At 36.0% G+C, this 26,896-nt stretch overlaps 1 protein-coding gene across 1 annotated transcript in view; it reads right to left on the reverse strand.

Annotated features, from left to right (window-relative positions):
- Positions 1-879: 879 nt before the first annotated feature.
- The window catches only part of TSHR (thyroid stimulating hormone receptor), a 174,412-nt gene continuing 148,395 nt past the window's right edge, over positions 880-26,896 (reverse strand). Inside the window, exons 9-10 of the mRNA XM_074232062.1 lie at positions 3,622-3,810; positions 880-2,640 (exon numbers count right to left, since the gene is read on the reverse strand). Of these exons, the coding sequence (XP_074088163.1) occupies positions 1,227-2,640; positions 3,622-3,810 (1,603 nt within the window). The 3' untranslated portion in view covers positions 880-1,226. The remainder of the gene's footprint in view (positions 2,641-3,621; positions 3,811-26,896) is intronic.

Genomic DNA, 26,896 nt, shown 5'->3' on the forward strand with positions numbered 1-26,896 from the left:
TGTGACTGAGGTAGAGTGGGTGGAAACTTGTACTCACCTGTCCAGGGTCCTCTGAGAAATAGAGGGTAGGTCTAAAGTAAATAGGAAATTCTCTCTTGGAATTCTAATGGAAATTGGTATCTATAGGAGTCCTATCATAGAGTCTTAAGATTCATCCAGTCTAAATCCCTCATTTTAATAATGAGGAAACCTTGGGCCAGAGATCACACCACCTGAGAGTGGTAGTGTGAGACTAGAACTAGAGTCTCTTGACTCCCAATTCAGCACAATTGTTTCAGAAAACAATACTTTAATGTTCCCTTAATCTAGGAAAAGGAGAAGCAGTAAAAAACAGGGCTAAGGAGAGATGGCATTAGTAAAATTTAGTGAACTTTATCTTGTAGAAACTTAAAAAAACTTTTCCTAGAAATAATAAATAAGGAAAACTATATATTACCTAAAGGGTCAAAGTGGTACTTTTGTGAGCACCATAACAGACACTTGTGCTAACCAGATATGATTTCTATAATTCCATTATTTTTACTAAAACCCTCATTGGAAAGTTAGGCTTTTAGTCATAGAAGCAAACCTGCAGAGCCTTCTGGACAACCCAAAATGACTGGATTCCTGGTAGGTCCTTGAATAGAGGATTAAGTGGTTTCAAGATGCAACTAAAGTCAGAAAAAAAATCTTAAAAAAGTCACTCTCTTCATAGTCTTATTTTTTGACCTTGGATTCAAGTCAACTTCAGTTCTTTGTGATGGAACCAAGCACTGCAAAGTTAAACAACTCAAAGGAGCATATAATGCACTGTGTGGCATCAACCATGTCCTTGGAGAATGTCTGAGTGCAGACTCCACATGATGATCGGTGGCCTCATAAATGGGAGGATCTCCGCTCTCATAGTTCTACTGACTTCTTATGGCCCCTTTAGAGAATTTGTCTTGGGGGAACAAATTAGTTGGGAAATCTGCCTCAGAAGATGGATCATTTTGCTGTCACCTAAGTTTGAGGTGCAGTCTTGTCATGATAATATTTCTTTATTTTTCCTAAGGGTGTTATCTTATGAGGAAAGATTAAGTTAAAGTCATTCATGTGCAAAATATATTTATTTTGTCATTGTAAGAAATGAAGAAACAAAAGGGAGACTAAAAAAGTGTGGCTTAGAATGAGAATGCTTCATTTAGGAAATCAGGATTCTGTCAGTTGGTTTATCATTTCTAGATGTTTTAGAATAAAGGGTGAGCTTATAAAACTGTCAGTTTGCAGTCTACCTTGAGTTGGTCCTGCTTGTCTTTGTCTAGGTGAAAGTTTTCAAATAGTTCATAATCATCCTGCACATTGGCAAGAGCCTTCCCTGCTCCTCGACAACCTTTCTGGCCATTCATACCAATGCTATTCTTTGGAGAGATTGTCTGCCCTCGGTAGACTTGAGCCTGGTGCTTACAGATGCCAAACTTACTCAGCAGAATGAAAACATCTCTCCGGAAGGCCTTGGTGAATATTGCATAGAGGAAGGGATTGGCACATGAGTTAAGTGGGTAGAAAAGGACCAGTAGGATTTTTGAGTTGCTAATAGTGATAAGGGGTTTGTTCATGACTGCTGACAAAGCATAGAAGGAAATCGGTGCCATGCACATGAAATCTGTAAAGATGAGTACAGCCATCCTCTTGGCAATCTTGGTATCTTTGTCACCCGGGCTGTACTGGGGATTTCGGACAGTGATGTAAATTTTTACATAGCAAGCACAGATGATGATAAAAGCAACGATGTTCAGCAGCAGGACCACAATGATGTAGGTGAGAGCGAGGGGCGTTTCTGTGTCCATGGGAAGGCAGATGCTAACTTTGACATAACTGCTGACCCCCACCAGTGGAAGCAGGGCTAGGAAGAAACAGCAAACCCACCCACCTAACATAATGATATATGCATGACGAAGGCGGATCTTCCTGTCCAGGCGCATGGCAAAAGTGATGGCATACCAGCGTTCTAGTGTGATAATGGTCAGTGTGTAGACAGAGAGCTCGCTGGCAAAAACGGTGAAAAATCCAGCTGTGTTGCAACCAGAGCCAGTCTGCCAGTCGATGGCATGGTTGTAGTACTCAGAGCGGGTATAGAGGTCAACAGAAGCAATAAGGAGCAAGTAGATCCCCATACAGAAGTCAGCAAAAGCCAAGTTGCACATGAGAAAACGTGGGACTGTAAGTTTGTAATGACTGGTGAGAATAATGAAGAGGACAAAGAAATTGCCAAGGAGAGCCAGCAGGTTGACAAACCACACTATAATTCTAAGAAATTTATATCCCATTATATCTTCACAGGGGTTGAATTCATCTGGCTCTGGGGAGCAAGCCACATCCTCATTGCCTCCACACACAGTGTAGTCATAATGGCTATCAAAGGCCTGCAGAATGAATTCTTGAGGGTTTTTAAGTTCTTGGCCAAATCCAATATTCTCATCCTCCTGATCTTCAAAGAAGACATAATAATGGGAATTGCTGTGGAACTCCTGACCTGTGGAGTCACCCTCATATGCTGCATCTGTGTGGTTCCGTTCCTCTGAATAGTCTTGGTAGACTGGACCATTCAAGGCACCAACAGACTTCTTCTGACGCAAGCTCTGAAAGCTGCTCTGGTTGCACATTAGTGACTCTAGGATTCTGAAAGGCAACAGAGTTCAGTGACTTGATTCCTGCAAGGAATCCTGACAGGAAGCAGAATTCCAAACTAAACCCAAGCATCCTAACAACTAGCACTATTTTCATTTTGTCTCATCTCTAAATCTGAGGTCAACTAATTTTCATGATATATAGAATAAAATATCTAGAAGCTTGGTTTTTGCTATCTATGTTGGAATTGAGGAAGAGCAACATGATTTATATTTGGGATCATCTCTCCCAAATATCACACACTAACTAAATACATTTTCCTGATCTCTCCAGTTTTCCTGCTGCTATTAGCAGTTAGATAGGTCTTCCCTGCACTACTTTTCATTTTTCTTTTTGACCTTGCCCCCATAGTTGGGTTCAGGTTTATTACCAACAAGATAGATCTGTGCAGGAAGAAGATAGATATTTAGAGATAGGGCAGGTAGTGAACGCAGACAGAGATAAGGAATCGTGGAAAGGAAGTAAGGGAGTGTGAGAGGTATAATGTGGATGGGAGGAGAGGAGGATAATCAAGCTGGGAAGGATGGGGAGAGATTCACTCTTTTGAAGAGTGACACAAGGCATCACTTGGTGAAAGCTGCTTAACCTGCCTTGAGGAATTAATACAAGTTGTTTGGGCATTCTTCATCATGATGACTCATCTAAATATAAGACAAGTAAGGGACAGGGACCATGTCTATTTAACTTGCTTTGCAAATGTCTGCTGAATCCAGTGATGCTAATAAAACAAACAACTTTCAATTGTCATGATAATTATAGGGCAATCACAAAGACCTGGACCTTTGATATCTAAATCAAAGATGAGCTGATAGTCCAAATGTGTTTATTTCTGATCCTTATGTTCTCTCTTCTACCCATCGAGCACAATTGTAGTATCATAGCTTTAGACCTAGAAGAAGCCTTAGTTTGTCTAGTTAAACCCCCTCTTTCTTCAGATAAGAAACCTGGAGGCTAGATTCATGGCACACTTACCCCTTGTTTTTCTTTCTATTCTTGAAAGCACAGCAGTGACTTGGATAGGAAAGGTCAGCCCGTGTCAGGTGAAGGAAGCTCAAAGAAAAGGGAAGCTTCTTAAGAGTCCAAGTATTTCTTGCTATTAGTTCTTTCAGATGCTCCAGACCCTTAGGTGGTAGGGTAGTAATACTAGTGTAGGAGACATCCCTGTGAGTTTAAAAGCATATCAGTAAGGAAGCATACTTAGCAGGGAGATTATGTGTGTATGTGGGTATCCATATGTTTAAATTTTTTTTAAAAAATTAAGCATTTGGGGTGGCTAGGTGGCGTAGTGGATAGAGCACTGGCCTTGGAGTCAGGAATACCTGAGTTCAAATCCGGCCTCAGACACTTAATAATTACCTAGCCGTGTGGCCTTGGGGGAAGCCACTTAACCCCATTGCCTTGAGAAAAAAAAAATCTAAAAATAAATAAATAATAAAAATAAAAATTAAGCATTTAACAACCAATAAAAGAGAATATTTTCATGTACAAAGTACAATAGAAAAAGAGGAATAGAGAATAGAAAGATTATATGTGAAACCATGAATCTTTATTATTTGTAGCTTGATTTCATATATATGTGTTCATGTATATTCACAGAAGTGGTCAGAAATGAGACTAGAATTTAGGTCAGATTTCAGGTTTTTCAAAATATGTTTCCCTAGATTTCAAAGCTAATCTTCAGAATTATAGGATCAGTCAGGGATTTCCTTTCTACTGCCCCTAATTCTTAGGCTAATCACTCTCAGTTCATTGGTCAAAATTTTGAAAAGTCCATGTCGGCTCTACTCTCAAACTTTTGATTTAAACCCCAATACTGACAGAAAGAAGTTCCCTGTATTTCCATTTTACCTGTCTCTCAGCTATTGAGATCCCAAATTCTACAAGTTGGATCTTTTAGACACTTTAGTTTTGAGGGACTCCCTCTTCACCCCATGCTGGCACACTTAAACCTTTTGTTGAGTCATTTCAGGCCTGTTTGACTCTCCATGACTCTTTGGGGTTTTCTTGGCAAAGATACTGGAGTATCTCCAACTCTTTTTACAGAGGAAGATCTCAGACAAATAGGGTTAACTTGCCAAGGGTCACACAGCTAGTAAAACTGGATTTGAACTTAAGTTCTCCTGACCTCAGAGCTGACACTATCCACTATACCACCTAGACCTCTTTCCTCTGAGGCTATTTCCTCCAGACTAACTTGTTCAATTTGTTATTCTGTTTAGAAGACTTGTGTTTTCAGATGGTCTCACCTCTATCTTCTTAATCACTGGCTGATGGGGGCAGAGCCAAGATGGTAGGTGAAATCAGCATTTCCTAACAACTCCAACTCCCCAAATCCCCCAAAAACAAAGAATGGCTCTAGTCAAAATTTAGAGTGACAGAACCCACAGAAAGACTGAGTGATACATTTTCCCAGTCCAAGATAATTTAGAAGTTTCATGGGAAAGGTGTGCTTCACCAGGATCAGGGTTGGAAAAAAAGCCACAGTGCAGCCCAGCCCAGGGAAGCCCAACCCAGCCCAGCCCAGAGATCACAACAGCTTGAAGGGGTGGTGAGAGAACTCTGCTGCACTTGGGTGAGTGTGGAGTGAGGAGCACTGGCCAGAGAAACCGCAGTGAGAATCGGGAGAAAGCAGCCTGTACCCCTAGAAATGGTAAGGGAAGTCTGCAGAGATTTCTCTGCTCTCCCTGGGGTAGGACTCTGCTGTTTGCCTACACTTAGACCCAGGGTGCAGTTTGGGCTTCCATACTAAGATAGCTGGATCCCACCTTATAGCCCCAGGGCAGAGGGCAGTGCTATGGTCATCTACATATCAAAGAGAGAGAGAGAGAATAAGAGAAAGCATAAGACCTTGGAGGAATAAAGGTCCCAGTGGCACATCCCCCCACAAAAAAACAAACCCAAAGCCTTGAAAGTGCTGTAAATTAGTCTTGGATTGAGGAAATGAGTAAACAACAGAAAAAGAAGGATCTGACCTTAGAGAATTACTTCAGTCCTATGGAAGATCAAAACACATACTCTGATGATGACAAAATTGAAGCTTCTGTATCCAAAACCTCTGAGAGAAATAGATAATGGGCTCAGATTGTGGATGAGCTCAAAAAAGACTTTGAAAAGCAATTAAGGGAGATGGAGGAAAAATTGGGAGGAGAAATGAGAGCAATGCAGAAAAATCATGAAAACCAAATCAAAAGCTTGGTGAAAGAAATACAAAAAAAAAAATACTGAAGACAATAATATGGTTAAAAAACAGTTTAGGCCTAATGGGAAAAGCAAAACAAAAGGCAAATGAGAAGAATGCCTTAAAAAGCAGAACTGGCCAGCTGGAAAAGGAGATAAAAAAAATCTCTCTGAAGAAAAAAACTCCTTCAAATGCAAAACGGAACTAAAGGAAGCTTTTGCAAGAAAGCAGGAAGAAATAAAACTCTTCCAAAAAAGCCAAAAATTAGAAGACTATGTGAAATATCTCATTGGAAAAACAACTGACCTTGAAAACAGATCCAGAAGAAATAATTTGAAAATTATTGGACTGAAAGCCATGACCAGGAGAAAAGCCTAGACTTCATTTTTCAAGAAATAATACAGCAAAATTTCCCTGAGATCCTAGAAGCAGAAGGTAAAATAGAAATTGAGAGAATTCACCAATCACCCCCTGAAAGGGATCCCAAAAGAAAAACTTCCAGGAATATTATAGCCAAATTCTAAAACTCCCAAATCAAAGAGAAAATTCTAAAAGCTGCCAGAAACAGACACTTCAACTACCGAGGCTCCATAGTCAGGATTACACAGGATCTGGCAGCATCTACATTAAGGGCTCATAGGGATGGGAATATGATATTCCAGAAGGCAAAAGATCTTGGTTTACAACCAAGAATCAACTACCCAGCAAAACTGAACATCTTCTTTCAGGGGAAAAGAGATTTTCAATGAAACGGGACTTTCAAACTTTCCTAACAAGATGACCAGAGCTGAACAGAAAGTTTGATCTCCAAGTACAGGATGCTGGTGAACCATAGAGAGTGGAAGAGAGGAACTATGAGGAACTTGATGATGTTAAACTGTTTGTATTCCTGCATAGGAAGATATTGATAACTCATATGAACTCTCATTTATGAGCTGTTAGAAGGAGCATATATAAACAAGACATAGGAAAGTGCAAAATATAATGGTATGATGTGGTAAAGGGATGGAGTCAATGGGTAATGGGAGGAAGGAAAAGGAGATGAAGAAGAAACTGAGAGATTTCACATAAGAGCCAAAAAAAAAAAGCTTTTTCAATGGAGTGGAGGGGGTGAAGGCAAGGGGGAATGAGTGAGCCTTCATTCTCATCAGAAATGGCTCAGGGAAGAAATGACATACACACTTAATAGGGTGAGGAAATCTGTCTTGCCCTGGAGAAGGATGGGAGGAAAGGGATGGGATAAGGGGAAATGGGGGAGGGAAGGGGGGGGAATTGGTGATAAAAGAGAGGGAAGATCAAGGGAGAGGGTACTCAGATGCAATACACTTTTGGACAGGGCCAGGATGAAAGGAGACAGAATAGAATAAATGAGAGTGGGGAGCAATAGAGTGGAGGTACAGTTAGTAATAGCAACTGAGGGAAAAATATTGAAGCAACTTCTCTGGTGGACTTCTGATAAAGGAAGCAATTCACCCCAGAGATAGAACGATTGAAATCTGAACACAGACTATATATTTTTTTCTCTCTCTATTCTTGAGGTTTCCAATTTTCTTGGGGGGAGGGGGTTCATGTTTATTCTTATGTCTACTCTTATAACATTCAATTTACACCAATGTATGGCATGGAAACAATGTAGAGATTGTCAGACAGCCTTGGGGGGGGGAGGGAAGGAGTGGGGGAGGGAAGGAAGAAGGGGGGGGAAATTTGTAGAATTCAGAGCCTTGCAAAAAATGATGGGTACATATTACTATTGTATATTATTGGAAAACAAATAAAATGTTTTAAAAAATCACTGACTGATCTAATTGATAGATGGTACCTTCTCCCCAATAATTTACTACAGGTGTCATAGTTATGTCCCATACACCAGAGTTTTTTTTTTTAAGCAGATAAGTCCTTCATTGAAGCCAATAATCTCTGTGCCTCACTATATTCCTGTCAAGTCGGTCTGTCCATGACTTAGTTGCTTAAGATACTACTCTTGGCTAGAGAATTTGATCAATCAGTACTTCTGTTAATATATTATCCCTTTCAGGTACCATATTTGCATTTTTTATTAAATATTTTATTAATTTATTTTTCCAACTACTTGTAATGGTAGTTTTTATCAATTATTTTTTGCAAGGTTTTGAGTTTTACATTTTTCTCCTTCTTTCCCTTCCCTCTCTTCTCCCCTTGACAGAAAGCAATCTTATATAAGCTATACATATATAACCATGCTAAACACAGATCATATTAATCATGTTATGAAACCAGAATCAAATCCAAATTGGGAAAAAAAAACATTAGAGAGAAAAAAAGACATAATACATAAGACAACTTTTAAAAATTAAAGATAGTGAACTTTGGGTTTACATTTAAACTCCACAATTCCTTCTCTGGATATGGATGGTATTTTCCAACCCAAGTTTTTTTAGAATTGTCTTTGATTATTATATTGCTGAAGTGAGCAAGTCCATCTGATTATCACTCAATGTTGCAGTTAGTGTGTGTAATGTTCTCTGGTTCTGCTCACTTCATTCAGCATCAATTCATACAAGTCTTCCCAGGCTCTCCTGAAGTCCTATCCCTCATGATTTCTTATAGAACAAAAGTGTTCCATCACACTCATATACCACAGTTTTTTTCAGCTATTCCCTGATTGATGGGCCTTCCCTCAATTTCTGATTCTTTGCCACTATTAAAAAAATGCTATAAATATTTTTGCACCATGGGGTTTCTACCCTCTTTTGTGATCTCTTTGGAATACAGACCTAGTAGTGGTATTGCTGGGTCAAAGGGTATGCAGTTTTGTTACCCTTTGGGTGCAGTTCCAAATTGTTCTCCAGAAGAGTTGTATCAGTTCACAACTCTAGTATCAGTGCACTAGTGGCCCAGTTTTCCCACATCCCCTCTAACATTGATCATTTTACTTTTTTAGTCATATTGACCAATGTGAGCTGGTACCACAGAGTTATTTTAATTTTCATTTCTCTAATCAATATGATTTAGAGCATATTCATATGACTATAGATAGTTTTAATTTCTTCATCTGAAAACTCCTGCTCATATCCTTTGATCCATTGAGAAATGACTTGTATTCTTATAAATCTGACTCATAGAAATGAGTCCTTTGTAAGAAACACTAGTTTTAAAAATTGTTTCCCAAATTGCTACCTGCCTTTTAATCTTGGTTCATTTTATTTATTCAAAAGCTTTTCAATTTAATGTAATCAAAATTATTCATTTTGTATTTTATAATGTTCTCTATCTCTTCTTTGGTTCATATTTGCATTTTAGCAAAAAAGTCTTTGATTCAAATCCTAACTTTATTAGCTATGTAGCCATGGACAAATAACTTAACCTCTCTGAGACTTGTTACTTTATAAAATAAGGACAATGATATCTGTTCTATCAGCTTCACAGAGTTTCCTATAACCATGCAAATAAGAACAATACTATATAAGGGCTAATTATGTTAAGCAGCATTTTTAGAGGCAGTACCTCTATTCTCTGCCTCAGTTTCCTCCCCTGTAAAATGAGAGCTTGGTCCAGATTACTTTGTAAGTTGTTTTTAGCTCTAAATCTATAATTCCATGATCCTGTGAATTTAATGGCAGTCTGGAGCAAAAGTCATTTTGGACAAGTCATCTTTTGCTTCCTCCAGTGATTATTCTATAAACATATGATTCTTTTAGGAATGATCTTACCAAAGCATGTAAAGGACAGTTGGTATCCCCTTTTTATAGAATCAGTAATTGTTTCCTGAATGCCTACTATATGCACAGATCTGTGCTAAGAAATAAAGACAAAATTGAAACAATTTCTGCCCTCAAAGAATTTACATTCATTTTGCGGAAATGACAGAAACACTGATAATACAAAAAAGCTAATGAGAGAATAAGTAGTCTGCTCACATAGTAAATCAGTAATGGAGAGAGCCATCACAAGAACCTGAGATTTGGGTTCTCTGGTTCAGTATTCTAAGGCAGTTCATTCTTAAAAACCTCCCATCAAACACTCAAAGTCATCTAACTGGGATAGATCCTTGTGTATTAGCTCACTGAACCTCAATAAGAATTGTATAAATTGTGATTAATCATATAGTCAACTCTTGAATTTCTGCAACTTATCTTTGTTATACAGTATCTGTGACTTTCTTCTCTTGGGAAGAAGTCTCTTCTAACTATAGAGGTCATAGAGCTCATTTGTAGGGTCACTGGTATCTCTGGCTTTTCTATGTTCTCTTTGTACGATAAAACCAAAAGACTGATTTTAGAGAGTCCGTGGATTGGGGCTGAATATTTAAAAGTATGTTATTGATACTTAATGAAGAATACACAAAAATGACAATCAAATTCAACTGGATATTCATAGTGGCCTCCCATTTTGTGTATTGACTCTGGAGTATAACATTAGATCACACATTATATTTAATTTTTTACATTCTTATGATCTTCTAGCAATATCCTGGGGGAAATGATGCAAGACAAAAGTATGGGAAAGGAATTCTTAATTAAATATATAACAAATTACCTAATGCTCTTGAAAAGAGCATTAGATTTAGAATCAAAGGAGTTTGGTTTGAATGATGCCTCTATAATATTGTACTCATTTGGGAAACTCCTTTACCTTTCATTGATCAAATGAGGGAGGTCTGAACTGGGTACTGTGCTAAGAGTTGGGGATACCAATACAAAAAAACAAGATGAATCTTCCTTCAAGAAACTTACATTGAATGGTGTGATGATAAATGCTTGACAGTCATCTCTTCCCCCTCCCTCCCCAAAATTATGCTAACATACTTTTAAAGTTTCATTTGTACTATTAACATTTTTTCTATTACTTTCTTAAGATGAAGCATTCAGCAAAACAATATATTAAGCCTTGATTTGTAGCATTTATGAGGTGTAAATGTTTACACTGGAAATATGAGATGTGCCTCCAGCACATCCCTGCCTATATTCTAATTGAAAGGAAGTAGTGGCTAAGAAAGGGTGTTTTGATTTTAGGAGTTAGAGGGATATTAATAGAATAATAGGGCAATCCACTGAAATGTTATTTCCAGAAGTAATAATAATAATAATAATAATAATAATAATAATATTGATTTGATTACAGTTCTATAATCAAAGAAGCAGAGATTATGTTATTTTTCAACTTTGTATCTCTAATATTTAATATATGTAGCTTTTGTGTGTGTGTGCTCCAAAACAGAGACTTGTTTTCATTTTTATTTTTGTCTTTGTATCTCCAATGTCCAACATAGAATCTAGCACAGTTAATACTTTTGAAATTTGACTTTTTGAATTTTGTATTTTATTTTTCTCCAATTACATACTAAAACAAATTTTAAACATTTTTTAAAAGTTTTGAGTTCCTGTGCCCAAAGAGCAATAAATCTATGCATACCTTTTGATCTAGCAATACCTCTACTAGGTCTGTATCCCAAAGAGATCACAAGAAGGAAAGAAGATACATATATACAAGAATACTCATAGGCACTCTTTTGTGGTGGTAAAGAATGGGAAATTGAGGTAATGCCCATCAATTAGGGAATGACTGAACAAATTGTGGTATATGAATATAATGGAATATTAATGCTGTATAAGAAATATTGAGCAGTCAGATTTCAGAAAGTCCTGGAAAGACTTATATGAAATGATGTTGAGTGAAGGGAACAGAACAAGGAGAACATTGTACACCTTAACAACAACATTGTGCAATGATCAAGTATGATAGACTTAGCTCTTCTTGCAATACAGTGATCAAAGACAAATCTAAAAGACCTGCAATGGAAAATGTCAACCACATCCAGAGAAATAACTATGGAGCCTGAATGCATATCAAAGAATATTATTTTCACATTTTTAAATTGTTTTTTGCTTTTTTCCTTCTCATGGTTTTTCCCTTTTTTGTTCTGATTCTTCTTTTATAGCATGACTAATATGGAAATATGCGTAATTCAATTGTACATGTATAATCTATATCAGATTACTTACTATTCTAGGGTGGGGGGAGGCAAGGGTGGAAAGGAGAAAACTTTACAAAATTGAATGTTGAAAATTATCTTTAAGGGGTGGCTAGGTGGCGTAGTGGATAAAGCACTGGTTTTGGAGCCAGGGTTCAAATCCAGTCTCAGACACTTAATAATTACTTAGCTGTGTGGCTTTGGACAAGCCACTTAACCCCATTGCCTTGCAAAAAAAAACCTAAAAAAAAGAAAAACAAAGAAAATTATCTTTAAATATAATTGGGAAAGTACATTTTTAAAAAATTTACGTTTTGAGTTCCAAATTCTATTTCTCTTCCTTTCCCTTCTTTCTCCCTAAAACAGTAAGCAATTCAATATAGTTTATACTTATGCAATCATGTAAAACATTTCCATATTAGTCATTTTGTACAAGAAGATTCAAATGAAAAAAGAATGAAAGAGAAAAATAGTATTCTTCAGTCTGCCTTGAATTTTGTATTTTCAAAAAAATGCACTGATCATCTTTCTGCTTGCTCTTATAATTCCATCTAAGTATTTATTATTAAACTCAATTATTCAGATGATTCAGAGAGGTCAAGAAGTTGAGAAAAGTTATGGAGTCTTGGCAATAAAGTCATTAATGACTTGGAGAGAGGAGCTTCTTTCAGTGCAATGGTCCACATAAAAGCCCAATTGCAGGAATACAAGGCATGAGTGGGTGGGGAAGAAGTGGAAACAACAAGCAAGTGCATGATATTTTTTCTTAAATATTGGGTAGTGAAGGAGAAGAGGGAAAAAGGATAATAGCTTGGGGGAGATAGCTGGGTCAAGGGAAGTTTTTTAAAAAAATATTTTAATTACAGGATGCAGAAAAAGAGCTTTGTACTCCATGAGAGTTTGCCTTAAAGAGTATTATGTGCATAAGAAACAAAAATCCATCTAAGCACAGTTCTTTCAGATGGATTGTAGTTTAGTGCATAGGTCATGGGAACCATCTCAAGTTGTATTGATTTGAAGTGACTAATATTGTATTTTTTGTAGAGTAAAAGACTTACAAATATGCAAGGACATGATTGTCACTCCTGAATACTGTAGGGGGAAATTACCTGTTCATTTTTATTTTTCAAGTCAGTGTTAATGAGTACAAAAAATTCCTCAGGTAATGCAGAGTAAATTTTTAATAACTTAGCTAAAATATTTTTGGAAATTAAATATCCTACAAAATAGAATATATTTCGGGTAGGCTAGGTGGCACAGTGGATAGAGTAGATAGATAGATAGAGTGGCCACTCCAGTGGCCCTGGAGTCAGGAGGACCTGAGTTCAAATCCAGCCTCAGAAACTTAATAATTACCTAGCTGTGTGACCTTGGGCAAGGAACTTAACCCCATTGCCTTGCAAAAGAAAAAAAAATAGAATATATTTCATTCCAAATAATTTTTTTGTTCATCTATTGTACAGTTTGGGGTTTCTATGTCACTACTTTCATTTTTAGCACAAATAATTGGTAGTTGATTTATGTGGTATGTTCTTTCATATCAAAACAATTCTTGAGAACATAATACAAGCAAGGCACTGTGCTATATGATTTGGAGGATAAATAGAATGATTATTGTGCATTTTGATCTTACAGTCTAGCATGGGAGATGGAGAGAAAAAACTATCTAAAAGAAATGATGTGTGCATGTAATAACAGAGAAAATTGGAGGCAATGTGAAATAATTAAAGGATGTTGATTTGTAGGCACAGGACATCTAACTTCAAATCCTGGTTCTGTTCATTGCCTACCATGTTACCTTGGGCAAGTCACTTAATTCCTCTGGACCTCAGTTTTCTTAGCGATAAATGTAGAGGTTGGACTAGTTGACTTCCAAGGTTCTTCTACCTCTAGCTCTACTATGTTCAGTGAAGGGAGATACCTCCATTTGGGAAAAAAGGCAGGACTCATGAAAGACCTGCTACTGAGCTGGAGAGCCAAAGAATTGAACTTGTTTTTCCCTTTTTAATATCAATCAAGTAAATATTTATTATGTACTTACTATGTGTTGGATATTGTATTAAGCATTTGGGACATAAAGAAAGGTAAAACCTGTGTCTCCCTTCAAGAAACTTAACATAGAAATAATCAGGTACATACAAAATATAAACAAAGAAGGTACTGGTAATATCACTGGTCTTAAAGAGTCAGGAACCTAGGTTGTCATCTTGTCTCCAGTATTTATTAGACATGTGACCTTCATTTCTCTTAGCCTCAGTTTCTTCTCTGGCAAAATAATAATATTGCTTATACTACTTAGATCATAGGGCTGTTTTGATATTTTCAAGTACTTAGTAAACTTTAAAGTGCCATAGAAATAATAACAACTCTAATAGCTATTTATATGAAGTGCTTTATAATAATTCATTTTTTGTTTAGAAATGAGATCTATTTAATGTGAGCTACCTTGTGACCTTCAGCAAGTCCTTCTGCTTCTTTGGTCTCCTGGACAAGGTTATCTGATGTCCCTTTAGATCTAAATCTCTCCTCCTGGTGAAGATCATCTCATTAGCTCCTAGACCTCTCATTCCCCATCCCTTGTCCTAAGCCACTGCTCACCTCCATCCCCTGACTTTGGAAGGTATGTTCAGAGCCAAAAGGGATGGCAGAGTTACACCGTATATTAAGATATAACTACCAAAAAATAAAAAAAAAGATATAACTATTGGACAGACAGCAGCTAGGTATTGCAGTGAATAGGGCACTGAGCTTGGAGTCAGGGAGACTTATCTTCCTCAGTTCAAATCTGGCCTCAAATACTAGCTGTGTGACCCTGGGCAAGTCACTTGATCTCTGTTTGTCTCAGTTTCCTCATCTTTAAAATGACCTGGAGAAGGAAATAGCAAACTACTCCAGTATACTCTTTGCTATGAAAAAAACCTTAAATCATTTCTTATCTGTCAGTTATTAAATGACTAGCCAGTGGGTGGGTACTCACTTGCATAAAATATTACACTTATTCAACTCCAATATTCAAAAGATTGTTCAATAAGTTATAATGGCAAGCTTTATATTTATATATCATAGCAGCCTTAGGATTTTGGTACCCTTCCTCCAAGATTCATTGGTTGCTTTAATTGTCCTATAGCCAGGAAAACTCATATTTGAATCATTCAGTTCAGATATCATGACTATATATTCCTTGTGGCAATATGTTGTCAAAACAAGATTTCTGTGTGCTACTGTGGACTTCCCCTACTTTTAAAATATTTCTGAAAAACAGTATTTTTATGCATACTCTTAGCTATGTATTCTACTGTTTTGTAATTAATGTTATTCAATTTTTATAGTAATGTTTGACTCTTCATGACCCTTGTATGGTTTTCCTCTCAAAAATACTACAATGATTTGCCATTTTATTCTCCATTTCATTTTTACAGATGAAAAAACTAGGACAAAGAGAGTTAAGTGACTTGCCCAGGATAACACAGCTAGGGAGTGTCTGAGGTCAGATTTAAATTCATGAAGATGAGTTTTTCTGCTCCAGGCCCTGCATTCTATCCATTGTACCATTTACCTGAAATTACTCTATAGAATCGCCTCAATCTCTGTGGCAGCTGTGTGGAGCTCTGACAGGTGTGTGTGTGTGTGTGTGTGTGTGTTTGTATGTACACATGTGTGAGCATGTGAATGTGTGTGCCCGTGTGTGTGTGTGTGTGTGTGTGTGTGTGTGTGGTTTAAGTGTCTGATTTCTTTTGGGCTGAAATACTCTAGTTAAATTCTGAGCAGCATTATTCACTAGCCATCTACCGTGCTTGGTGCCAGAGATGTTCGAAGAATGAGGTCTCTTGGGTGGTGAACAGGGTGGTTGGGGCAGCCAAAACTACTTTGTGTGTTCCTCCAGCAGGGACATCTGCCTTTCTTTCCCTTCCCACCACAGCTGCTCTGAGTACTCAGCTTGATGTGCATGGAAAAGAAGCATAGAATTATATTAAATCAAATTGAAAGAGTACTTTGGTTTAAGGTTTTTTCCCCTTTGTGTGTGGTCTTTGCCTTAAATGACTAGGTAAAATGAGGATAAACACAATAGGGATGCTGAGTTAAAGAAGCTGATGCTCAATTCAATTTTTTTTTAAACAGGACAATGTATTGTTAATGGAGCTGCAAATTTGTCCAGCCAATGACACTTAGTCACCAAACTGTGCATTCTCTTGACCCAGTGACAAAACCACTACACTCCTATTCCAAAAAAAAATTTTAAAAAGAGAACAATGACCCACATACTCAAAAACATGGGGCAGCTAGGTGGTGCAGATATATCCCTGGGTCTGAACTCAGAAAGACTCACCTTAGCTCCAGTCACCCACCAACAGAGTTATCCAGGGCAAGTAGACAACACTCTTTGCCTGTATTTCCTCATCTGTAAAATGAACTGGAGAAGGAAATGGCAAACAATTCCAACATCTTTGCCAAGAAAATCCCAAATGGGATCAAAAAGAGCCAGACTAAACTTTAAAAAAAGTAACAAAAATGTTCAAAATACTTATGGCAGCTCCTCCCATGGTGGCAAAGAACCAGAAGCCAAAGGGGTGTCCATCAATGCTGAACACATTATGATATACCAATATAATCAATATTTGTCTTAAAAAAAATGACCAAAGGGACAGTTCAGAGAAACTTGAGAAGACTCACAGGACCTGATGCAGAATGAAGTGAGTAGAACCAAGAGAACAACCTATACAATAACAACATTGCAAATAGAAACTGTGAAATTGTGAAAGACTTAAGAATACCTATCAATATAATTACCAATCATGATTCCAGAGGATGAGCCCTGAAACTTGATACCCATTTCCTAATAGAAAAGCGAGTTTCAGTATACAAGGGGAGAAAAACATCTGTGAACACATCCAATTTATTTGACTTGACATATTTATTAAAAATGTCTTTCTCCCATCACCCTTTACTCCCCCTCCCTTTTTTGGCAAATAATATTTTATTACTTCCAATTATAGGTAAAGATTGTTTTCATGTTCTTTTTTTTTTACAGGGCTATGGGGTTGAGTAACTTGCCTAAGTTTACACAACTAAGTGTCTGAAGCTGGATTTGTGTCCTACTGACTCCAAGGCCAGTGCTTTATCCACTGTGCCACCTAGCTGTCCCCAATATTTATTTTTTATAATATTTTGAGTTTCAAATTTTTTCTCCCTCCTTCCTTCCTATTCCCCCTATCCCAAGATGGCAAGCAATCTGATATGGATTACACATGTGCAATCATGTAAACATAAGTCATGTTGCGAAAAAATAAACATAACAAGAGAGAAAATCCACAAAAAAGTGAAAATAATAAACTTCAATCTATGTTCAGACTCCATAGTTCTTTCACTGATGTGTATTATATTTTCCATTATGAGTCCCCTGGACTTATTTGCCGAGAAGAGCTAAACCTATCACAGTTGACCATCACACAATGTTGCTGATACTTTGTATAATGCTCCCCTGGCTCTGCTCCCTTCACTTAGCATCAGTCCATTTTCTTTCATAGCACAATAGTATTCTATTACATTCATTTACCACAACTTTTTTAGCCATTTCCCAATTGATGGACATTCCTTCCCCCAATTCTTTGCCAACCAAAATAGCTGCCATAATCAATATTTCCCATGTAGTTCCTTTCTCCCTTCCCATGATCTCTCTGGGAAAACTGCACAGTTTTATAACCCTTTGGACATAGTTTGAAATTGCCCTCCAGAAACACTGTATCAGTTCACAACTTCATCAACAATGCATCAGTGTCCCAATTTTCTCACATCTTCTCCAATATTTATCACTTTTTCTTTTTTTGGTTGAATTAGCTAACCTAATCAGTGTGAGGTGGTACTTCAAGGTTGTTTTAATGTGCATTTTTCTGATTAATAGGGATTTACAGATATATAATATAGATCATGTATAATATAGATTTAATTTCTTCATCTGAAAACTGCCTCTTCATATCCTTTGACAATTTATCAATTGGGGAATGATATGTATTTTTGTAATTTGACTCAGTTCTCTCTATATAATTGAGAAATGAGGCCTTTATCAGACACTTGCTATAAAAATTATTTCCTGTCTTTCTGTTTTCTTTCTAATGTTGGATGCATTGGTTTTGTTTCTGCAAAACCATTTTAATTTAATGTAATCAAAATTGTCTCTTTTGCTTTTCATAATGTTCTCTATCTCTAGTTCTGTCATAAATTCTTCCCCTCTTTACAGATCTAACAGGTAAACTATTCATTGTCCTCCTAATTTGGTTATGATATCACTCTTCATGTATAAATCATGTAACCATTTTGACCTTATCTTGGTCATTTATTTGTAGTGTTTTTAATAGGAATGGGTGATAGATTTTGTGAAAAGCTTTTTCCTAATATAAAGCTAATAGTTTTTCTAATACTGAATTATCCCTGCCTTCCTGGTATAAACCTCACCTGGTCAAAGTATATTATCCTCATGATGAATTACTATAATTTCTTTGCTAATATTTTATGTATAATTTTTGTATCAATATTCATTAGCGAAACTGATCTTTAATTTTCTTTTCCTGTATTGACTCTTTCTTATTTAGGTATCAGCACTATATTTATTTCATAAAAGAAATTTGATAGAATTCCTTCTTTGTCTTTTTTCCCCAAATAGTTTAAATGGTGTTGCAAATAATTGTTTTTTAAATGCTTGGTAGAGTTCATTTGTAAATCCATCTGGACCTGGATATTTTTTCTTATATCCACACCCTCTTCCTAAGTATACTGCAGCTAATTGCCCTAATAGCAATAACAGCGCTATAACTATCATCTTCCCATGGAAGGATATAAACAGTTTAACTTTATTGAATAACATGTTTTTGTTGTTGTTTTCTCCCCTTTTATTACATGTAATTTTTATTACATCATGGTTTGAAAAGGCTAAATTTAATATTTCTGCATTTGATTGTGAGGTTTTTATGCCCTAATATATGGTCAGTTTTTGTGTGTAAGTTCCAAGTACCGCTGAGAAAAAGATATATTCCTTTCTATCCCATTCATTTTTCTCCAGAAGTCTACCATATCTTACTTTTCTAAAATTCTATACACCTCCTTAACTTCTTTCTTGTTTATTTTGTTATTAAATTTATCTTGTTCTGACAGAGGAGATTGAGATCCCCTACTAGTATAGTTTTGGTATCTATTTCTTCTTATAGCTCACTTAGCTTTTCTAAGAATTTAGATGCCATACTACTTTATGCATATATGTTTAATATTGATATTACTTAATTATCTACAATACCTTTTTACAGGATGTTTCCTTCCTTGTCTCTTTTAATTAGATCTATTTTTTCTTTTGCTTTGTCTGGAATCAGAATTGTTACCCTTACTTTCTTTTAATTTAAGCCAAAGCCTAATATATTCTGCACCAGCATTTTATCTTTAATTTGTATGCTTTTCTCTGCTTCAAATGTGTTTCTTATAAACAGCATATTGTAGGATTCTGGTTTTTAATCCACTCTGCTATTCACTTTCATTTTAGGGGACAGTTCATTCCATTCACAATGATAGTTAAGGTTGTTACAGTGTATTTCCCTCTATTCTATTTTTCCTCCTTTTTTTATACTTTTCTTTCTCCTTTCACCCTCTCCCTCCTCACCAGTCCCTGACCTCTGCCTCCATCAATTTGCCCTCCTTTCTATTAGCCCCCCTCCCTTTTCTTTTCTCTTTCCCTCTTCCTTATAGGATAAGATAGATTACTAAACTGTGTTCCTTCTTTGAGCCAAATCCCATGAGAGTAAGGTTCAAACAATGCTCACTTATTCCCTTCTTTTCCTCTACTGAAATATATCTTTCATGCCTCTTCATTCTGTCTTTCCTTTCTTCTTCTCCCAGTATAGTCCCGTTTTTCACTCCTTATTTTTTTAATTTTCACATCAAAGTCAAATTATATCCACGCCCTCTTCCTAAGTATACTGCAGCTAATTGCCCTAATAGCAATAACAGTGCTATAACTATCATCTTCCCATGGAGGGATATAAACAGTTTAACTTTATTGAATACCATGTTTTTGTTGTTGTTTTCTCCCCTTTTACCTTTTTATGCTTCTCTTGAGTCTTGTATTTAGAGGTCAGATTAACTGTTCAGTTCTGGTTTTGTCATCAGGAAAGTTTGAAAGGCCCCTTCTCCTTTGAATGGCCTTCTTTTCACCTGAAAGATTATGCTCAATTTTGCTGAGTAGTTGATCTTGGTTATATCCAAAATCTTTTGCTTTCTAAATTTTCATATTCCAAGTCCTTCAAGATTCTTTAATATAGGAGTTGCTAAATCCTGTGTAATTCTGACTGTGGCTCCTTGATATTCGATTTTTTTACTTGCTGCTTGTAATATTTCCTTCTTGATCTAAGAGTTCTAGAATTTAGGTACAATATTCCATGGGCTTTTTTCCCTTAATAATTTTTTGAAATATAATGTCTAGACTCTCTCTCTCTCTCTCTCTCTCTCTCTCTCTCTCTCTCTCTCTCTCAATCATGGCTTTCAAATGGCCCAATAATTTTTAGATTATCTCTCCTGGATCTATTTTCCAGGTCAGTTGTTTTTTCCAATAAAGTATTTATGTTTTCTTCCAGTTTTTATTCTTTTGATTTTGTTTGACTGATTCTTGATTTCAATAGCTTCCACTTGCCCAATGCTAATTTTTTTTTGGAATTATTTTCTTCAGTTGGCTTTTAAATCTCCTTTTCTATTTGGCCAATTTTGCTTTTAAAGGATCTGTTTTCTTCAATGGATCCCCCCTACCCCCATTTGACCAGTGCTATTTTTAAGGCATTATTTTCTTCAGTAAATTTTTGTTCTTTTACAAGCTGTTGACTCTTTTTTTCTAATTTTTTTAAATTAAATTTTTTTTTGCAAGGCAATGGAGTTAAGTGGCTTGCCCAAGGCCATACAGCTAGGTAACTATTAACTGTCTGAGGCTGGATTTGAACTCAGGTACTCCTGACTCCAGGGCCAGTGCTCTATTCATTGTGCCACCTAGCCGCCCCTGTTGACTCTTTTTTTCATAATTCTCTTGTATAATTCATTTTTCTTCCTGATTTTTCTTCTTCGTCTCTTCTCTCTTCCTCTCTTATTTGATTTTTAAAATCATTTTTTGAGCTCTTATAAGAGGATGTTTTGGGCTTGAGCTAATTCATATTTTCTTTTGTGACTTCACATGTAGACATTTTGACATTGTTGTCCTCTTCTGAGTTTATATTTTGATCTTTCCTGTCACCATAGTAACTTCCTTTGGTCAGGGTTCTTTTTTGTATTTTTGCTCATTTTTAAAAATTAAACTCTTCCCCTGAGATATAGAGGACACCAACCCAAGCTACTTGTGTTGGGGTCAGGAGCTTGGTCACTGACTTTCTGCACTGGGTCCTCTGGGCTTGTGACTTGCCCACTGCTCTGGGGGTCTGGCCTAGTCACCCCTTTTATATCCTGGATTCAGGGGGTGCAGTTTGCTTGCTGCACTGGGGTTGGAGGCCTGTGGCCTTGGCTGCTGATTTGGGCTATGACTTAGAGCCTCCTATTAGTTTACTTGAACACCACCTCCCCTGGGCTGTGCTCCTCTTTTACCTAAGTGGGACAGACATTTCTTGAAGTGCTTCTAAGTTATCTTGGGCTAAAAAATTATTTCATTCTGGCTTTCTGTAAATTCTATCCTTCCAGAATATTTTAGAGGCTTGATTTAATTCTGTTTCCAAGGGAAAATGAGGAAAGCTTAGGCAACTTCCTGGCTTCTCTCTGCCATCTTGGCTCCACCTTTTGCTCAATTCAATTCAGCATTTATTTGGAACCTACTCAGAAGGTACTGTTTCATCCTACTGGCTTTATTAGTTATAATACTCTAGTTATTTATATAGTCAGGACTGGTCCTAATAGAGGTTAATGACTTGCCCAGGGTTACACAGTTCAATGTCTTGAGACCTGAGTTGAACTCATCTAGCTGCCTCCATATGGACTATTTGTACCCTCTGTGGTAGAGCCTTACAAGCTTGTATTGATGTGATCAGCCTCAGCCAGACAACTCTACCTTGACCCTGACATAGTGATACCATTTTGGTCATCTTCAAGCACAAAGGACAACCACCAACCAATTGGTCCTAAACAGAGGTAGAAGAATATTTTACAATTAAGGATGTATCACTTGCTTCCCCTCTCCAAGTATCCTTTTCCCATTGATTTCCTATGAGGAATGAAATCCCCCCATATTATGTCTGTGTATCACTACCACTGTGAAAATATGTATGTATGTATGTATTTATTTATTTATTTGAACTAAGGGAAAAAAATAACCCAGATTGGAGAGCTAATTATTTTCTTGAGACTTTACTTTTACTTTTTAGGAAACATCTAAAGTAGTGAGTTGAAATAACAAAGATTAATTTCAAGTTAAATCAGGTATGTTATTTTGAGACTTACAGACATAAGATTATGAGAAAGTGAATATGATGTGAAAAAATAACAATATAGTACATAAAAAAAACTTTCCTGAAAGTGAGGAGGTCCTGGTTCCAAGTAGGATTCTGATATACAGGTTAGGTGATTTTGGGCAAAAATCATTTAAATTCATAGTATTTAAAGAAACTTACTGAGATCATAAGCTTAAGAACAAATACTGATTTCCATTAGTTGAGGGAATTTCTTCATTGGAAATTCTTTATACCATTAAGATTATAAGTCCAGGGCTATTTACCTACCTATCTCTGCCCCCCCATCATGGTATCTTGGAAGAAGTACTAGACTGGTATAATTCTTGTCCCTCAAATTTCTTTACCAAACTTTCACAGGGACTATAATAACCAATGCTGGGCATCATCCCTGCAGAGTAGAGAGGAAATGCTTCCAAAAATCCAGAGTTTGTATAGAATGAAGTATGAAACAGATGAATGACAATAGTGGAAGGCAAAAGAGAGAGGCAGGAGGAGCATAAGCCCTGAGTGGAGGTGACTGCTGAAGACTAAAAAGGCTTTCATTTATTATTTCACACTTTTGCCTTGGGAAAGCTATGAGTAGAAGCTATTTCCCAAATAATAATGTTAGCATTCATATGGTTCTTTAAAGTTTGCAAGTCATTTTATGGACATAGTATTTTCTTCTCAAAACCACCCTGTTGTTTTGTCATTGTTATCTCCATTTTACAAATGAAGAAACCAAGGTTTCTTTACAGTGACTTTATACAGTCACAGAGCCGATAAAGAATCTGAAACCAAATTCGAATTCAGGTCTACCTGATTCCATAATAGTACCTAGCTGCTTAATATACAAAGTTTTCTTCCAAGGGTAATAGGAAATCTCTGAAGGATTTAATTATAATTTAGCTTTGTAAATAAATTTTTGGAATCAGACAAGTTTGACATGGAAGGATTGAAAAGAATAGAACAAGGGGCATCATTTATTTGAGAAGCCAATACTTTGAGATCCAGGATTTTCAAATTAGTCCTCAGCAGATAAAATGAAGTAAAACAATGTATCTCTAACAGAAGAATAAAGGGCACGATTCTGCAGATGGTTTGTCAAATTAGGTTTGTATTTTGGAATTTTCAGAATTCCAGTTATTACTAAGGCAGAATAATATGATGAAAAAGAACATAGAAAAGTCAAAAAACCTAGGTTTAAGTCATTTCTCTGCCCTTTATTAATCATGTCACTTTAAGCCTTGGTTTCTTTATTTTTGAAAAAGGAGTGGTAATACCTATGATAAAAATGAATCAGATACAATGAGAATGTCATGAAAATGTAACAACATTCTAGAAGGTGAGAGTGTTGTTATAAAAGACTCTTTCAATGTGTTTTGGTAGCAACAACAAATGCTTCATGTTCAGAAGAAAAACATTTTACTAAAAACTAAGTGAAAACTGGTTTGTTTATGAAACTTTAAAAAAGTACTAGACAAAAGTAGTGGGAAAAAATGGCATCAAACTCCCAAGTCAAATTAGAGGCTTTGTTTTGATAAATAAAATTAGACCTCAGATCTCTCTGCTCTAACATTGGCATCTGCTTTAAATTAGGCTCTGTTTTCAAGAAATGACCTTAAAAATGTTTTAAACCAAAAAGTGAAAATTTAGCTATTTTTGTTTATTTTAAGAAATGACTGTGATGTTCTGTCCTCTTCACCGGATAATAAGGAATAAGACACAATTTCCCACTTCTCTTTTCCCTTAGAAGGAATTTGAGATTTTATTCAGTGGGATTTTAACTACTGAGGATGATTATTTCTCATATAGCCACTTAAAAAGTCTGATTCAAATCAACAGATTTTTTTTTCAACTTTTTACATGTAAAAGATTTAGATGCCATGGGAGATATAAAGAAATATTACATATAGTCCATGCTCTCAAGGAACTTGTCTCATTAGAAAGACAAGGTATAAACTTGTGAAAACTTACTGAAATGTATAAAAACAAATTTGAAGATTTGTAATTTCTGTAATTTAATTAGTGTATATGTAGATCTTCTAGCCATAAACATCACAACCACCTCTATAATCTTTCCTATAGGAATTGCTGAGGGCAAAAATTTCATCACCCTTCTGCCTATTAGGTTATGGGCCTCTCTAAGTCTTGGTAGACTGGTGCTTAATCAATAGACACATATATGCATACATATGTCATATACCTCATATATATGTATGTATATACAGATGTATTTCCTTGTTAGTTCTGTATTTGAAGTATTTTCCACTGTTTGAATCCTATCTACAATATGTGCACAATACTTGCCTCAAGACTTCCAGATTTAGATAGCCTATTCTATTTCTAAACAACTCTAGATAATAGGAAGTATATTATTTTTTACACTGAGCATTCAGATATGCCTTAAATCTTCTCATTTTCGGGTTAAGCTTCCTCTGTTTTTCCAACCTACACTTTCTTAGAACAGCATTGATTTTCTTCCCCATCCAGGTTACTTTCTTTTTTATATATTCCTCCAAATTGTCAATGTCCTTCTTAACAATTTTATCCCCCTGCCTCAGTTTCTCTATCTATAAAATGGGAATAATAATAATGTCCCCCTCCTTTCCATGTTTGTTGAGAAGATAAAATGAAATATTATTTTTAATCACTTTGCTAACTTTAAAGTACTATACAAATGTGAGTTATTATTGTCATTATTATAATATTTGACACCAAAAATAGGTCATTATGTTCCAGATATGATCCAGTCAGGGAAAATTACATCATCTTCCTTGTTCTGGAAACTTTCATTCTATTGATGCTTACATGGATATCATGAGAGATTTTGTCAGATGTCTTACTGAAATCCAGGAAAACAATGTCTGAAATACTTCTCTAATATACCCCTTTGGTCTTCCTATCAAAAAATAATATGAAGGAAATCTAGTTTGACCTGTTCTTAATACACCAATTTAAGCTTATGATTGGTTTTACTTCTCTTGCTCAGTGCCTCCAAGTGCTATCTTAACAAGATATTCTAGAATTTTTCCAGACTCAATGATCAGCTTATAAACCTATAGTTCCATAGTCAATCAATGATCAGCTCATAACCACCACCCCCAGTTTTGAGAATAAAAACTTTATCCTATTTCCAGTCTTCTTGCAGATCCTCTGGGCATTGCTCTTTATCTAAGATCATAGAAAGTGGTTCAACAATAATATTTGTAGGTTCTTTCAGTTCCCTGCAATAAAATTCAACCAGGGCAGATATCTCAGATTCATCAAGGTCAGCTACATGCTTTCTTCCCTCACAATGGATTTTTTTAAAAAATGTCTTCAAATTTATTTTTTATTTCAATTTTATTTTCAGTTCTGAGTTTTCTCCCTCCCTCTTTCTCCTCCCCTAACTCATTGAGAAAAACAAAACTCATTACAAAGAATACTTTGGATTTCAGTTCCATGTAACCATTTTTATTCTGTCCTCATTCTTAAGATGACTATCTTTGATAGACAAAATACAAACAAAATAAGACTTGAGAATTTCTGTTTTCTTTGTGTCATCTATTATTATCATCCACCATTTTTTCCTCTTGGTTTCTCTGGCTTCCTACAAGGCCCAGCTAAAATCTTAGCTTTAACAGGAAGTCTTTCCTAATACCTCTTAATTCCAGTTTCTTCCCTCTTTTGAAAGTTTCTAATTTATCCTATATCTAGCTTGTTTACATATTGTCTCCCCATTAGACAATGGGCTCTTTGAGATCAGTGACTGGTTTTTGTCTTTCTTGGTATCCTCCAAACATTATCACATATTTGGTGGAATTATAAATCAATGCTTATTGACTGACTGAGCCTAAGCACCAATTCTAGCTAAAACAGCATAAAACTTTTAAAGTCCTTATTATTTAGCTCAGTTCATTTTGAAGTTCATTTGTAGTTTACTTGCTTTTATTTTTATATTCTGTATAGTTTTGTTGTTGTTGTTGGACAGTAGATATGTGATTTTATTGGTGTAGGGAGCTTCCAGGGAGAAAAAAAATTGCCAGTCATAACCCAATCTATAGTATAAGAAGAGACCTGGCAAAGTGAGAGTCTAAGTGATTTTCTAGAGGCTTCATGATCTGTATGTATCAGATGCAGTCCCTGGAGCTAGGTTTTCCTGACTAGAAAACTTGGTCCCTATTCACATAATCATATTTATTGGAAAATCTCATCAATGAGTCCTCTATGTAGCCAAATTGATTTCTTTAGAAATATCATTAGCATCTTATCTATTATCAGATTTAATTCTTGAAAGCCCCACATCCCTTGAGAAGACTTCTCTTATAGAGCTCAGGTTCTGACTATAGTTTACTGGAATTCTCCCATATGCATTCTCTTAAAATGTCAGTTAAAGAAAAGACTATTTCCAGCAGTCTTCTCTTTATTTATCAAAGAAAAGTAGAAACATAAGATTTATAACTGGAAGAAACCTTGGAGATGATTTAGATCAATTCTTTTATTGGAAACAGGAGGAAATTCAACTCAGAACCAAAGATTTAGAACTGGATTGGACCTTGAAGCAGTAATTCTTTTTTTTAATTATTATTTTTTAAAATTTAAGGCAAGGGGGTTTCATGACTTGCCCAAGGTCACTCACCTAAGTAATTATTAAGTGTCTGAGGTTGAATTTGAACTCAGGTCCTCCTGACTCCAGGGCCA

The sequence above is a fragment of the Macrotis lagotis genome, chromosome 4 (genome assembly GCF_037893015.1).
Source record: "Macrotis lagotis isolate mMagLag1 chromosome 4, bilby.v1.9.chrom.fasta, whole genome shotgun sequence".
Lineage (NCBI taxonomy): Eukaryota > Metazoa > Chordata > Mammalia > Peramelemorphia > Peramelidae > Macrotis > Macrotis lagotis.